General features: G+C 54.6%; 1 protein-coding gene across 12 annotated transcripts in view; it reads left to right on the forward strand.

Moving 5' to 3' along the window:
- The window catches only part of IQSEC1 (IQ motif and Sec7 domain ArfGEF 1), a 470,459-nt gene that overhangs the window by 391,441 nt on the left and 62,451 nt on the right, over positions 1-16,567 (forward strand). For 3 of the 12 annotated variants that reach the window (XM_045493971.1, XM_045493964.1, XM_045493972.1), the window contains exon 1: positions 5,816-6,166. The exons of the other annotated variants lie outside the window; for them this stretch is intronic. In XM_045493971.1, coding sequence (XP_045349927.1) covers positions 6,102-6,166 — 65 coding nt within the window. In that variant the 5' untranslated portion in view covers positions 5,816-6,101. Of the gene's footprint in view, positions 1-5,815; positions 6,167-16,567 lie in introns of those variants that run through there. 12 annotated transcript variants of the gene reach the window in all.

A 16,567-nucleotide genomic window follows, 5' to 3' on the forward strand; every position in this document is an offset into this window, starting at 1 on the left:
CCACAATGGTTCCCTGACTCTGTGGTTTGCTTTGTCAGAGCAGTGGGGAGGGAGCCATGGAAAGGAAGTCAGATGACCAATTCTTGGCTGTGCCCCAGAGTGACTTGGGGAAGTGCTCCCCCCCTCCCTAGGCTCAGGCTCCTCACCCAATAGTCAGGCAGCACTGGGTTCTGGTGACTCTTTGCAGCCCTGAAGCCCTAGGCTATGCTAACATTAAAGCCACTTGAATCTCAACCGTCGCGGTCCGGGTCTTGGCGAACCCAAGTACTGCTGAGCTTTTATGGTTGGGACTCAACTCCGCTGGTGGCTAGTCACATAGAGCAGCGGCGGCGTCTGAACCCCACCACCAGGAGAGTGGATGGAGAGCCATTGTCCCTGCCTCCAAGGTGCCCACAGTCTAGGTGGGGGGTTCTCTCCCCACCTAGGGGATGGGGCACAGGGAGAGGCTTCCCCTGTGATATTTGGGCTGTGTCTTGTTGGTTGAGTAGGACGTTGCCAAGCAGATGAATAGGGCAGCCCAGGAAGTGGGAAGAGCATAAGCAAAGGCACTGGAACAGAGGAGTGCATGGTGCGTTCTGGGAGGAGCTATATCGTAGCTAGATAGCTGCTAAGGAGGCTGGAGTCAGGGACTGAATGATAACCAGTGAAAAATGCTTGAAATTTTGAAAGTAACCTGTCCCTTAAGATCAGCTTGATTTGTTTGGAAATTTTCTCTACTGGGGGGCTGACTAGCTTCTCTGAGGTAACACTACACAATTCTGCATTCTGCACAGCTGTGTCTGGTTTTCCACAGCATGCAACACTCAGACGAGTAAGTTCTGTTCGGTACGGAACCCACGCCTCAGTCACCCAGGCCGTATGCTGGATTGTGCAAGTCCTGCTGTGTCGTGCCGACAATGGGGTACTGTGGCCCAGGAGGCAGGACTCCTGGGCCAGTGTCTTTGTCTGTAGTAGAACCTGACCACACACACCCCAGGGCACATCCCTTTGGCACCCTGGGCCTCAGTTTCCCTGTCTGTAAAATGAGGGCTTGTGCTGGAAGGATGATCACAGCGCGTCCTCCTGGACCCAGCATCCTGGCTGTGAGATAGAGAAGTCCATTCAGTGTTATGAACAGATTAATGATCAACAGACACTGAGAGGGGAACTCGAGAGGGCTATAACGCAACTCCAATTGATTTTCGTGGCTGTCAGTAAGACACCACCTACTCGAAGGACAAGGAAACCAGGGTGGCCCAAGAGGTGACTTAAGTACAGTACGGAATTTGGGGTCTTTGAGGACTGGCTCTGGAGGGTTTGAGTCTCCCACAAGATGCGAGACCTCTGGTCCCGTGGGTTGCCGTGACTTGTATTGATTTCTGTATTGCACCGGCTTTCTTTCTTTTTTTATTTTTTTTTTTTAACGTTTATTTATTTTTGAGACAGAGAGAGACAGAGCATGAACGGGGGGAGGGTCACAGAGAGAGGGAGACACAGAATCTGAAACAGGCTCCAGGCTCTGAGCTGTCAGCACAGAGCCCGACACGGGACTCGAACCTACGAACCATGAGATCATGACCTGAGCCGAAGTCGGACACTTAACCGACTGAGCCACCCCAGGCACCCCTAAAGTTCTGAAAACTATAAAAGGGTATAAGAGGATGAATCACTGGATTCTACTCCTGAAATCATTATTGCATTATATGTTAACTAACTTGGATGTAAATTTTAAAAAAGGGGTGGGGGGAGGGCATAGAGTGAAAAGTCCTCCTTTCTCCTTCCCACCCCTGTCCTAACAAGCCTTCAAGCTTAGAGGGCAGAGGCCCATCTCCAGGAATCTCTGGAAACCCTAGTTTCCCTTCCCAGAGGCCACCACCAGTGCCTGTTTCTTGGATCTTCATTAAGAAATAGTCTATGATCAAAAAAAAAAAAAAATAGTCTATGATCATATCATGCTATATAAGCACACTAGTGCTCTGTATATTTTATTGTAAATACATATCACAGTTTTCTGAACTTTTTTTTTAAATTTTTTTTTTAACGTTTATTTATTTTTGAGACAGAGAGAGACAGAGCCTGAACGGGGGAGGGGCATAGAGAGAGGGAGACACAGAATTGGAAAAAGGCTCCAGGCTCCAGGCTCTGAGCCATTAGCCCAGAGCCCGACACGGGGCTCGAACCCATGGACCGCGAGATCATGACCTGAGCTGAAGTCGGACGCTTAACCGACTGAGCCACCCAGGCGCCCCAGTTTTCTGAACTTTTAATCACAGTGTCACATCTCAGATCATTTCCTGTCAATGTGTATGGTGCTGCCGCCATCTTGTTAACGTAGGACTCCACTGATGGGCGTATTTCAGGCTACTTAACTGGTCCCCATCGAGGGACATTGCAAGTCTCCTCCTCCTTGTTCTGTGTTACAAAGAACTAATATCCTCGGACCTAAGTCTTTGTACACACGGGCAAGGAGCTCTGTAGGCGTCATTCGTAGCTGTGAATCGTCCCATCATGTGGCCATCTTGTCTGAAGGTCACCTGGCCGGGCCCTATAGTTTGAATCGCCACCTTCCCCATGACATAAGACTTCTGCTTTTCCAGGGTTTGTCCACAGCAGGCCTGCGCAAAACACTTTATTTTAAAAAAGCAGGCAGTGGACCAGATTTGACTCTTAGGCCAGATTTATTCAACTGCTGAGCACCTCTGTGCCCCAGGCCTCATAGTAGGCCTGAGGGAGGCCTGCCAGTGGCAATACAGCTCATTGGTGTGATGGGAGGGCAGGTACAGAGTAAACCTGGGAGTGTGTAAGAGGACTTTCTAACTTGGACGAGGGGCTGGCTAGGGGTGGCTTTCTGGGAGAAGTGACAGTGAAAGCCAAAACCCAGAGCCTTAGCCATGAGCCAGACACAGCGGGATTTGGGGGGTCTGAAAGAACTATTTTGCTGCTGGAGGTGCGGTGTGCACGCAAAGGGGCATCATGAATGTCCAGGGCTGGAGAGATAAGCCTCAGTCAGGGCACACGGGCCTGGAGGCCGGCTGTGTGGAGGGACTGGCCTTCATCCCGGCAGCTCCGGGAGAGGGACTGCAGAGGTTGGCTTTCGGGTGACGAGGCACTACATACATGTCTGATGGAAGCAGAGCAGGGAGGCTGTCAGAAGCCAGGCGGATTGGGATGAAGTCGGTCATGGCATGTGAAACAGGCCAAGGCAAGCAACTCAGGGCTGAAACCTATGACGGGACAGTGCAACTAAACATTTTCATGACTTTCTTGAATCTTACACCCTATATATGGGCTCCTACTCATTCCTCAAGGCCTAGCCCAAAAGTCCCTTCATCTTGGGAGCCTCTCATGGGGCAGAGTTACAGGCTCTTCCTCCAGATTATCTTAACATCATACTGGGGACACTTGTCACATCAGTGTCCCATTGAGGCCTCAGATGACAGGCACAGAGTAAGCACTAATAAATGCTTGCTACATTAAATTAAACGGCAAGGAGAATCTGCCAGGGTAGATGTGGTCCATGAGCCACACTTTACCGTTGAGAAACTGCAACTCGGAAGGCTAAGCAATTTGCCCAAACGGAATATGTAAGAAATCTGCCCCGTCTAGTCATTTTAGCAGAAAAATTGGCTCTCTCTGCCTCTCCAGGCTGGAACTTTTTTGCTCGCCTCCCGATTCCCTACATTATTAATCTGCGAGGCAGTTAACCCAGCAAAAGCAAGAGGCACACTTTGTAGGAAGATAAAACAGAACAAGAGAATTAAGAGGCATTTGGTTTCCAGGGACTCCGTCCTCTGGTATTCCAAATACTGAAGGGGAAATTCAACCCCCTTCTTCTAAATCCCGGCCGGAACCATGTCGCCAAGACCATCCTGGCAGGCGGCTAAGGCCGTGGGTCTGGACAAGTGCCTGGAATTCTTGGAGAATCCAGGTCGTGAGGCTGTCGGAGCCCGTGTCTGGAGTGCTCCAGCAGCTGGGCTGGGGGAATTCTCTTGGCTCCATTTATTACAGCCTATTTTTAGAGGGCCGTTCAAGCTGGGGTGGGAGTTTTCCACCACCCCCAACTGGACTATTTCAACCCTATCCCCTCCTAACTCCCTCCTCTCCCAGCCAGGCCACTGGATGTGGTAGCAGTTTCTGAGCAGCGTGTCTCAGCAGTCTTCTCCTTCCAGAACCCTTGCGTGTAGGTCCTTTGGTCCATCTTCCTGATTCCGACCATCTTGGTGGGTAGGAGGTGATAGCTCATTGTGGTTTTGATTTGCATTTCCCTGATGACTGGTGATGTTTGACCTCTTTTTATGTTTCTTGGCCCTTCATATATCTTCTCTGAAGAAATGCCTATTCAGATCCTTTGCCCATTTTTTTTAACTGGGTGATTTACCTTTTTATTGTTGAGTTGCAAGAGTTCTTTATATGGCATGGATACTATACCCTTATCAGATATGTGATTCACAAATATTTTCTCCCATTCTGAGTCTTTATTTATTTTCAGTGTGGCAGAGACAACAACAGAAGTGAAGAGAAGATATGTGGAGATGGGCAGTGAAGGGCACTGGATTCCCACTCAGCTTGTTGCCTGGGAACCCTGGTACACTAAACTGTATCTAGGGGTGGCCTTTTCTTGTGCTGCAAGCTGGGCCAGCCCAGCCCTCTTCCTTCACTGTCCCCCATCCCATCCCACCCCACCCCACTTTCCCCATATGGGAATAACACTCATCATTGGGCTTTTTGCACCACCCCCTCCAAATGAAAGCTTCAAAAAGGCACAAGATGATGTCCCTGCATTAGTGGCTTCCTATAGCTTCCTGACTCCCGAAGAACTGCCAGTTGCCTAGCCCTCCAGGAAGTGGATTTGCAGGTGGGGCAGGTGGGGTCTTGTTTGTATCTGTGGCTGCTTGATTGTCTCCCAACCATATTTGGGCATTCCACAAGTGTGGGTAGTGGGTGCTATGCCTGCCTTCGTGAAGCCCAAAGACAGATAATAAACAGGTAAGTATGCAAATTGAGCACAGCAAGCCATGACTGCTTATGGTAGGGAGAGCTGAGCAGCTCTGGAAGAGGAAGTGACGGAAAGCCTCTTAGGATTAACCCAGTTAAGGGTAAGCCTCAGTTTCCTTTAACGGAAAATGGGGCCACTAATAGCTCTACCTCTATCACAGTGTCTTGAAAACCAAATATAGGTAACGAGCTCTAATAGCGAATTAGGATGACTGTGAAGCCTGCCAAGGGCGGGATGGGGCGGGGGGTTGAAAGTTGTCTTTGGGTGAGGGAAGAGTAGGAGGTTGGGTAGGCTTAGGGAAAAAGAAGCTGCTTTCATCAGATTCTCACCAAAAAGTCCCCAAATGGGTGTCCCCAGCCTCAGGATGGAACCCACTTTTTTCTCTGGGGCAGGAGCATCAGAGCCCACAAACCACACCTTTCCGGGGAGCAAAGGCCTCATTTTATAAACCGGGGCCAAAGCCGGGGTTGGCAGACATTGGCGCCGTCAGCAGAATAGGCTACAGCCGGTTGGTGTGGGTTTTGTATTTGCTGTGCTTACACGTTGGGGAGGAAGATATGTATGTGTGGGGACTCTGTTTTGGAGGGAGCGCACCGCCCTCCCGGAAAAGGTACAGGGGATGCTGTCCCCCCAGAAAACTTCGCCCCGGCTCTCCTCCGGACTTGGCTCTGCTCGCCCCGCCCCCGTGCGCAGCCCCGCCCCGCCCCGCCCCGCCCTGCCCCGCCCCTTGCGTGCAGCCCCGCCCCCGCGCTTCCCCACGTGGCTCCGCGCGGCCCCGCCCCCCCGGCGCAGTCCGGCCTCCGGCCCCGCCCCTGGCCCCGCCCCCTCACGGGCCACATTCCTCCGGCCGGGCCTCGCTCTGCGCCAGGCGGGCGGGTGGCGGCGGTGGTGGTGTGGTGGTGGAGGAGCGGGCTCGGCTAGTCTGGGGGCTCAGACTTGCGGCCGGGAGTAGCGGGAACCGGCGGGCACTGGACCGGGTGACCCGACGTGGTCGCGTGGCGGGTGGTCAGGTCTCCGGGTGGTCGGGTGTCCGCCCCGGGATCCGGCCGCCCCGGCGGGAGTCGGCAGTGCTCGGCGGGGCCTGGGTCCCGGGCGCCCGGCCCCGTCAGCTCCCGCCGCGGCCGCCATGTGGTGCCTGCACTGCAACTCGGAGCGGACCCAGTCCCTGCTGGAGCTGGAGCTTGACAGCGGGTAAGGGCCCCGGGCGGGGCCGAGGCCGGGGGTCGGGTCGGGGCGGGGGGGGGGGGGCGGTGAGCGCCCGGGCCTTGGGCGAGAGGGCTTTGGGGAGGAGCTGCGCGGACCTAGGCCGGCGGGGCGGGGTGGGGATACCAGCGGCACCCAGCCGTCGCGCAGTTGGCGTGCGGTATGTTGTGGGTTCGTGAGAGAGCCGGGTGCAGTGTTGCCTGCGTTGGTTTGGTAGAGTCTGTCGGGACTGTAAAGTGCGAACGTGTGCCGGAGAGGCTGCGGGGATGGGTGTGCCGGCGTGCGTGAGACCGTCAGGATGTGTGTGGAGAGTATCTGTGTGTGAGAGAGGGAGGAGGGCTGACAGGGTGAAGGGAGGCTGAGTGGTGTGGGCGCACCCGGACCTGGGACCTGAGTTTGTGCGTGTGAGAAGAAATGGTGTCAGGACGGGGGGTTTGGGGGGGGGGGGTGTGCACTCCCTGGCGAGTGACTGTTGGGATGGGAGCTTGTGTGGGGGTGAGCTTCCGTGGGAGAAACTGATGGGAGTGGGTATCGGTGCCAGCTGAGAGCGAGCGGACTGGAGTTTGTGAGCCGGAGTGTGGCCCGCGGGCATCGTTGCGGGCGGGCGGAGGCTGCCAGGGAGTCTCCCCGTGGGCCTAGTTCCGCGAGACCCTGGGCCTGTGTCCAGGGTCACGCGTGCGCCGTCAGGGAGACCCTGGGCAAGCGCGTGTGAGGCTGTGCGCAGGTGCTCCAGGTGTGCTCCCGGTGTGCTCCCGGCCGGGCCACCCAGGAGTGCGTTGGGGAACCTGAGATCTGTGTGGCTGCCGCTGTTGTGTTGAGTGCGGCAGTGAGGGGTCTGCCGGTGGGATGGCTGTGCGTGTTTATGTGCGCCTGGTGTGCTCAGGGATGGAGTCTTTGTGGGGACGGGGGAATAAACGTGTATCCCAGAGAGCAACCCTTTTCTGCTTTGGGGCTGTGGGTGGCTGCCTGAGTGTCCAAGGCCCGCATTTATGGAGAGAGGGAGAGAGAGAGAGTGTGTATGTGCTGAGAATATCGATTTCCTTGCTCCGCTCGCCAGCACAGCTGCCCCCCGAGCTGTCTGCAGGCCCCTCGGAGGAGCCAGGCGTTGGGGCAGAGAGGATTTGTTGACAAGCCCACTGGGCTTGCGTCGGGCCCCCTGGGGGCTGCGGGGGCAAGCCCACCTGCAGCCCTTTGATCTCTGAGTTCAAAAATTCTGCAGTGTGTGTCTGGCAGTTGCACTGAGAACACGCGTGTGTTCCCCTCTGCCCCCTCCTCACCCCAGCAGCCTGGGACGCTGGGCCCTGAAGTCTCCATGGGTGGTTGTGGGGGTGCGGTTCCCAAGAACCCGTTGCTTCTTGTGTCTGGGGTGGGGGCTGGGCAAGCTGCAGCTGCAGGGCCAGCTGTCTAGAATTGGTGGCATCAGTCCGAGAATGGGGGTCACGATATTCATATCCCACACGTGCCGCTGCCTTACGCAGCTGTCCCACCCGGTATTGCATTTGCATTCTTGTCCTTGTGGCTCCGGCACCCCCCACATCGCCGGAGAGCAAACTGAGGTTGAGTGTGTTCGTCCTCATCAGCACCCCCGGCTCTGCGGTTTATTGAGTACCTTCCGTGAGCATTCCCTGTCTAGGCACCGGGGGCACAGCAGGGAGCAAAACTCAGTGTTTGTCCTCCTGGCACCAGTAGGCTGGCGGGGACACAGTCGGCATGCTCTGCAGGCTACACCTCTTCCTCCACTCCCAGCTGAGAGAGGGTTTCCCTGGTGCCCCTCCGTTAGGACCTCTCCAGTGTCACCTTTCCAGTTGGGATGCCCGTGGCCACCACTCTTGTACATTTCTCAGTCCTGCATCCCTTCTTATTGGAAGTCCTTCTTTGTATCCAATCTAAATCTTCTAGCTTCAGGGAAGCCAGCTTTGGTCCTTTTGTCGTCAGGGGTGGTGATGAACCCCTGCTCCCCCAGTCTCAGAACACGGACCAGGTGTCCTGGAGATTGAGAAGCCCTGCTCCAACACAGCCCGAAGTTCACCCTTCGGCCTCAGAGCAGGTGGATCACTGCTGTGGAGTGCCTGGTATGTGGTTCTGAAGGAAGTGGGTGGGGTGGGAGAAACAAATCAGGCCAGCTCCTGGCCTGTGGAGGCTTAGCCAGTCGCTGCTTGGGCTGGCCGGCTTGCCCCCCACCCGGAGTCCCTCCAGCTGGCCATTCCAGATAAACCCTCTCTAAACCCAGAAAGGAGCCAGCATGCTCCAGAGACCTCAGGAGACCCCCAGTCTGTAACAGCTCCAAGACAGCCCTTCTAAGCACAGCCATGCCACCCTAACAGCCCATGGCACCTCACATGGCAGCACCATGATGGTTTGCTGTTTGAGACTTGCAGCAGCCCAGGCTGCCCTTTCTAAATGGGCTGTTACCCTCCCTTTCTTACCCTCCCCTTCTAAATGGGCTGTTAAGATAGGGAATCCAGCGACTTGACCAGAATATGACAAGGGTATCCTGGAGTCGAACCCAGATGTTCTGATGGAGGGCCTCTGGAGGGCCCCTGCCAGCCCCTGCCAGGATTTTCAGGCTTTTGCTCAAGGAAGCCGGACTATGAACTAGCTGTGCTAATATTTACACAGCTCCAGTTCAAAAACATGGACAGGACTGACAGCTGCACGGTCAGACAGTGTGATGACTGGGCAAATAGGTGTTTCTGGAAGGGACTGAACAGGGCTCCCCGGGCTCCAGGAGCTCAGGATGTATGTGTGTGTGTGTGGGGGGGGGGGGGGGGGGTGCTATCTGACCAGATTCTGTGGAACGAGGTATCTTGGTTTGCCAGGAGAATCTGTGAGTCCAGAGCAGCTCAGGGCATCAGCAGAGGAGGGCTCGGGGAGGCAGACGGACTTTGTTTGAAATCCCAGCTCAGCTTTGTGACGCTACGCAAGTTGCCACATCCCTCTGAGCCTCAGTGGCCCCCTCCGTGGAAGGGGATGATACCCCGCTTCACAGAGATGCTTGAGGATGCGTCCGACAGCCCTGGCAGTGCTAGTCGGCCCCATGTCTCCAGCTCCAACTGTGATTGTCCAAGTCAGCACTCTGCTCTTCCCACCGCCAGTGACCTGTGGGATTCTCTTCCTTCCCCTTTTGTAAATTTCCTCTGAATTGTGATGACGTGTGGAATATCCGCCCAGTGGGCTTGCACCAGGCCAGGGGCCCCAGGGGAGAGCTCCGCAGAGGTGGCCTGGGCCTCCCAGGCCCAGAAACGTGTGTGTGTTTATGTGGTGGGGGAGGATGCTCAAAGGCCGTTGAATGTGATTTATCATTCGTCCTCAGAATCGAAGCATAATGAGTTTAAAGGCCATTAAGGCTCTTGAAGAATTAATTGGTGCAGCCTTGGAGAATCTGGCCGTTCACCCTGCCTGAGCTGCTGCTGAGAGGCAATGGATGGTGATTATGGTGGAAAACATGGCGCGGTGCCACCTGGACCTGCCACTCCTCTGGCTGCTGTGGCTGTACCCCTAGACGGGCAAGTGCCCCTTTAAGCCCTGGGCCTGTGCGTCCTGATGCCTGTGGCCAAGTGGTAGGCACAGCCGGGTGTCTGTGAGCGAATGCACCTGTATGCTCTCCTGCGCTGGGGGGTGCTTTGTTCTCAGGAGGTGATTAAGACCCATTGTTGCACTTTCCTGTGTTCATTTATTCACTCACCAGCTACTGAGCCCCTGCTTTGGGCCAGGCCCTGGGCTAGATGTAAAGGAACCAGGATTAATGATTTGAAACCATGTGTCACAGAACACAGGCCTCGGGGTGGCACAAAACCAACTCTGCCTCTTCCCAGCTGTGTGGCTTCAGTGATGTTGCCTCCCCTGTCTGAGCCTTGATTTTCCCATCCATGAAATGGGGCTCCCCGGAGGGATATGAAGCTTGGCCAGGTGACTTATACCTATCAGATGCCCCAACAAGTGACAGCTGTCAACATCAGCATCATCACTGCCGCTTCTCTTTAACTCAGAGCTACTGAGTTAAAGTGGCTCCTCGCGGTTTTCTTTTTCGGTGGCTTCTGGAACTGCATGGCTTTTTGTGCAACCCCCGTCCTTGAGGGTAAGGCATGGTCCTAGCTGCTCTGATTTTAATGTCCTTTTATGCTTTATTTGAACATAGCCATGGCTTCCCTGCTTCTTGATGGAGAGGGTCATTCTTTCCATTTTCTTTCCTTGGTTTGCCGCTTTCCTAACATGGTGACAGTCTAATCTGAACTGAAGGCCCAGATGCAGAAGCATAGCAAGAGTCCCTCCTTGTTTGTCTGGACGGGGAAACTATGACCACATTTGTTTTTTCCTCTTTGCTCAAAGGTCAGTGTAGTAATAATAATAATAGCATTCCGTCCCCATTTGGGGAACAGTTGGGGAAAGGTTATGTGACTTGCCCAGGGTCACTGGCCGGCAGGTCTTAGAGCTGGGATTTGTACTCAGTCCACCTGGCTTTGGGGTCTGTGTTCTTCATTAGCCAGCCCATGCCTCCTCTGGGATTAAATAACCTTTAACAAAATATGTCACCGTCACAATGGAGTCTTTTGCATCTTTCCCAAGCCATGGAACAGGTGTGTCTGGTATCCCCTGGTGTCATTTCCAAAATGTTCCCAAATGTCCCAGCCTCAGGCTGGTTTGATGACAACCCTCTGGGCCCCCCTGGTGTCTCGCCAGACCCCTCAGGCCCCAAGAGCTGCTCCCCCAGATACTCCAACCGGAATCTGAGACCGAGCCCTTTGGTCCCGAGCACTTGTGCAGTCTGAAGGGAGCACACTTGCCCCAGGCCAGCCTCAGCACAGACCAGGCTCTTGGGGACAAAAGCCAGCTGTCCCCTGACTCTCTGCAGGACCAGAGCAAACACAACCAGCTTCTGCATGGTGAGGAAACCCAAGGCCAGGGCCTTTGACGTCATTAAGGAGACACACATGCATGTGGGCTGCTGAACTCGCTCCCACGAGAGAGGAGAAGGACTGTTAATAAACTGGAAAGTTTGGAAGAATCCCCAGCTAGGAGACAGCCTCCTCATTCATGTTCCCCAAAATCACCTGTTGCCCAAGCCCAGTCCAGGTCTGTCCACCACCATGAATACTTTGTCCCCGGTGGCTGTTTTAAAAGATGGAAGCAACTGGTGTTTGCTTTTCCTTTTTCTGGCAGGGAGGCTAGGTGGCACAAGAATTAAATGAGTCAGTACACGTGAAACACTTAAAACCGTGCCTTATCATATTATATACAGTAAGTGCTCAATAAATGTTAATTATAATCATTGTGGTTGTTACTATCCATCCTGATTCTTGCTAAGCTTGGAAGGTTCTCTCCCTCCAGAGGCCTGGGCAGAGCTGGCTCTAACTGGCTGTTGGCATTCAGCCTCCCTAGAAGCTCCGGCACCCATCACCTCTTCCCATCCCCTTTCTGGGCCTTGGTTTCCCCTCTGTGAAGAGGGGTGGGCTTAGTGACTCTTGTGGTCATTCGCTGAGGAAGGACGTTTGACCCAGTGTTAGGGGAGCAGATTCTGTGGCCAGCCCGCCCATAGCCCTAACCCCAGCTCTGCTCTGCACACTCTCTGTGATCTCAGGCGTGGTCCTCAGGCTTCCTGTGCCTTGGTTTCCCCATTTGTAAAACGTAGGTGACAGTAGGAACCAAGGGAGTTTCTGTGAGGATTAAACAAATTAATCCACGCGAAGTGCTTAAATGCCACACAGTTAACACCCGAGAGGTGCTAGCTTTTAGCTGTGACATCAGGGCCTCCAGGTCCAACTGTGCTGAAATTGGACCGTGGTACTCGTTCAGGGGAGATGTGTTGTTAGACAGGAATGCATCTTCTCTCCTTTTGGCCACAGACAAAGCCAGGGGTAAGAGTGAGAAGGAAGAAGAGGGGTGCGAGTTGAGGGGAGCCACGCGAGGGTCGTGGTGCTGCTCACGAGCGAGACAGTCGCAGCCTTGGTGACAGACGACAAAAGCCCATAGGCTTGTGCATGTGCTTGTAGCCTGCTAAGAGAGGACAGTCCAAAGCATTTTGGGAATCGCTTTGCCTATGGGTTGGAAAAATTGCAAAATAAGGTGGCTTGGCTCTCAGCTAGAGTGAAGGTTTCTTAGACAGGACAGGGAAATGGTCTGCACCATGGGTGATGGAGAGGCCCCCTGGGGACACTTCAGGAGTGGGGACATTGAGGCTGATGCCTCAGCCCCGTGCCCCTGAGGTGGGGCATGGTGGCCTCTGGAGTTCCCGGCCAGATGCCTGTGCTGAGATCTGGTACTTAGGGCAAGTGTGGCATCTGGTCTACCTGGGGTTGCTCCTGGTGCCGAATGCGGCTAAGAGCTCCAGAGCCTGGCCTTGGGTCCTTCACTGTGCTGTCCTGCCCTCCCCAGCCTGGTCCAGCCGCCAGGCAGTGAGGCAGCTGGCCTCAGCGGGAAGAAGGTGACATTTGGGCTGGAGAAAGTTGACATGAGTCCCAATTCTGCTCCTCTGTGAATGAATGGCCAGGGCAAGGTGGCCACCTCTGTGAGTGGGGATCGTGCGAGGTGGTTGTGGGTGGCATATACAACAGTGCCTAGAACCTGCTGGTATGAAAGGGAAAGGGTTCAGCTGGCTTTGAGCAAAGCCACAACTGTTTTTGGTGGGTCTGGAGTTGGCAGAGGTTTGAGACCGGAGCCCGAACAGGCCACAGAATAAAAATGATAGTATCTGACATTTGGGTGGCCTTTGAATTTTACACACTTACCTTATTTGAACCTCCCCGGACCCTTAGGATGTAGCTGGTGGCATTCCCACTTTACGGATAAGCAAACCAAGACAAAAATGAAAATAATGCCCAAGCTTTGCAGAAGGTCATTTGGTATTCTGGTTAATGTATCTTTCCTGCTCCCTGACATCACTAGGTGGGGGGGAGTCTGGGCCTTAGAATGGTGGGCAGAGGAGAGGGAGGGCACCGGCAGGACCCCACTGGGCCCTGGCACTCAGATGGGCACAGAGGTGCACTGTCATTTTGCAGAGTTGACAGAGGACCCTTGGAAGCCCTGGCAAGTGGCCTTGAACCCCAGCAGCAGTGTTTGCCGGCCCCAGGAGGTCATCTGGGTGTAAGAACTGTCTTCCACATTCCCTGGGATGACTCTCCACGGAGATGACAAGAAAGGGGGGCTAGAACGGTGCCAGACTTGTAGTAGGTGTTCACTAAATGCCAGTCGTTCCTACGGTTCTTATTAATTGGTATCGACCACAGTTGTCATTCCTGCCGTGATTTCCCCGTACAGGCCCTGGACTGGACCCCGAAGTGCAATTAGTCCCGTGCGGGGGTGGGGGGGGCGGTTGGAAAGGAAGTGTTTGGGGAAGCAGCTCTTTCCTCTGCTGTTACCAGAGGAGGAAGGAGCGGGGGAGGTGCAGCCATGCAAACTCCTCTCTGTTTCTTTGGGGCCACTGACTTTTCTAAGAGCCATAACTTAAATGGGCAGGAACTGGGATTTTGTTTTTGTTTTCCTACTTAGTAAAAATTGGCGAAACGGCCCGGGGAAGGCCTTGATGTGGATAGCAGATTCTTAGCACTATTTTGAACTTTTCCTTGTGGAATATTTTAAACATACACAGAACTAGAGAGAATGGTACGATGACCCCTACGGACAATTGTATTTCATTGCCCCCAGATTATTTCAAAGCACATCCCAGACGTTTTGATGGTTTTAGTCAAGGACCTGTCGTGTGGAGGCGGAGATGTCCAGTTTGTTGGGGTGGGTTCCCAGGACAAAGCGTAGAGTTCCCTAAACGGCCCTTGGCCGCGTTGACCCAACTGGGGAAGCTGGAGGCTGGGCCAGTTTCCCAGCCTTGAAGACCAAGCGATGCCTGCCCCATTCAGAGAAGTCTGTGTCAAAGGCGCTGTATCTACAGGTGGCTAGGGGAGGCCAGGCTCGTGCGTCCCCATCAGGCGAGGACTTTCCTGGGCTCACATCAGGTCAGGAGTGCCCAAGGCTCTTGCCGTCATGCCTCGGCTCCCCAGGCAGGACTGGGACTCTGCTGAGTGGCTCCACAGGCCCTGCCTGCTGCCCTCTTTGCCCCTTGCCTGCTGGCAGAGTTGGGCAGTGGCACCTGCCTTTGCCCCGAGACAGGTTGGCCCCTCACCTTGCTTGGCCTCTGGACACTCTGAGCGCTCTTCCCTGGCCTAAGCGACCAGGCTTTCCCGGCCTCCTCCCACCACACTGTGTCAGTCCCGGGCTTCCCTAGGCCTCTGCCAGGTCCCCTTCCCTTCTCACCACGTGGTCTCTTCCACCCTGCTGCTTCTAATGGTGCTGCTTTTGGAGCCTGGCACATAACAGGTGCTTGGCAAATTTTAGTTGCAATTCCTGTATTAGTTTCAATAATATTCTGATATATTTTTAGGAACATATACTACCCCTTGCACCTTACAGTGCTTGGCACCCAGTGGGCCCTCAACCCAGTTTAGTTAAAAAAACAAACCGTGGGCCTGAGTCCCACCCCCGTTCTGCTCTGAGCAGTGGCCATGCCCTGTCAGCTCACCCCTCGCTCTCCTCAGGTGCACGTGCTAGGGTTGGGTCACATGGTCCAGCGCCTACTTGTGAACAAGGGTGTGCTTAAGGCTTCTTCCCGTTGTTGCACACTCACAGCCTTAGAGTCCCTCCCTTAGTCCCCATGGCCCCCGTGCACCGTGGGGGGTAATAATCCTGTATCATGATAATAACAGCAGCTACCCTGAGCACTCTGGGTGACAGGCCCCAGGCTGAGGATTTGTGTCTGCATTATCATTTGCCTGTGAGATAGACAGTACCCACATTTTACGGCCGACAGATGGAGGCACAGAGAAGCCAAGTCACTTACCCAAGGTCACACAGCCCCTTTCTGCCAGGTGCCAGACGGGCAGTCTACAGGGAAGGGCCGTGTGCCAAAGCTGCAGATGCAGGAGGTTGAGGGGTTGGTGCTCCCTACCCTGAGCCTCCATCTTTCCCCCAGACGTGGGCAGATGGGGGGCGGCGGGTGACGGGGAGGCTTTCCCAGGAGAGGGAAGACCATGCGGAAGGTGGGGGGCATGAAGTGCTTGGCCCGGTGCCTCAGTCACCTGCGTGGAGGTTGTGTGGGCTGTGCTAAGTCACATCGCCCCACTGCACGTCAGTTTCTCCATCCATGAAATGGGGAGATGACGCTGCATCCGTCTCCAGTAGTGGTTGTCTGCACCACCAAGAATGAAGCCTCCTAAACTGTGGACTTGGGGTGAAAACCTCATGTCAGTGTAGGTCCATGGATTAGCAAATGCAGCACAGAGAGGGCTGGGGAGGTGAGAGCGAGTGAGGTTATGCATGGGGCAGGGGGTGATGGAGAATATGGGAAATCTCTACTTTCTGCTCAGTGTTTCTGGGAACCTAAAACTGCTTTAAAAAATGAAAATCTGTTTTAAAACATTGTGACAGGACGCTACGAGTTATTTCTGTGCGAGCATCTGTTGTTGTCAGTGTAGTATTTTTCGCGCCGTCATCCGTTCGTTTATTTACTCATTTGCGCATTTTATACGTGGGTTTTCATCACCACGGACCCAGACACATGAAATGCGCCGCCTCCTGGGGTCAGCTCACAGCTGGGCAGAGCAGTCCCGTGGGCTCTCGTGGGCTCTGCTCCCTCCGTGGTGGCACATCCAGGGCCAGGCCGGGAGTCACAGCACCGCAGAGCTGCAGCCTGGGAGTGAGGTGGGGTCAGTGGGAGGGGCAGCAGGCTGGGAGGTGGGTTGGGAGCCTGTGGGAGGGCAGAGGAAGTACCCCATTGAGACGCCTGGACCATGACAAAGATTTTATGCCGGAAAAGACTTGAGCGATTTGCATTTTAGAAAGTGCTTTCTGGCTGTTGAGGGTAGGCAAGCTTAGTATGGGTGCCAGTCTGGGTGGGACTGGAGAGCTGGGGCCGAGGCTGTCCCAGGCTCCCAGACGGCCGCATGCCTGGCCCTGGCCAGCAGGGTGGGCCGGAGGCAGCGAGGCCTGCACAGTGGGCATCTTCCTCCTCTCTGCCCACACTCTGTCCCAGCGCCAGCCTCCCCAGCCTGTGCCTCCCGCCCGGCACTCCCGGGGCGTCCCTGGGGCCTGGCCCAGCCCTGTCTGCTGGAGCCTGCCACAGAGAACTGCTTTATTTGAGTCCATTTTGCACGTATGGAAATAACTAGAGGCCTCTGTATTTAATTTGGCTCAGCCAGGAAGATTTTTGGCTCTGTGTGTGTGTGTGTGTGTGTGTGTGTGTGTATTCTGAAAAATCTTTCCGAGTGAGCCCCAGGGGTTGGAAGCTCTGGTCGTCTTTATGCAGTAAAAAGTCAAAACCAACAAGGACTACCCTGGCTTAGCTGGGGGTGAGGGTCTGGCAGAGTATATAGAAAATAGCTATATATATAGAAAAGGAAGAGG

Source organism: Leopardus geoffroyi, chromosome A2 (assembly GCF_018350155.1).
Source record: "Leopardus geoffroyi isolate Oge1 chromosome A2, O.geoffroyi_Oge1_pat1.0, whole genome shotgun sequence".
NCBI classification, from domain to species: Eukaryota; Metazoa; Chordata; class Mammalia; order Carnivora; family Felidae; genus Leopardus; species Leopardus geoffroyi.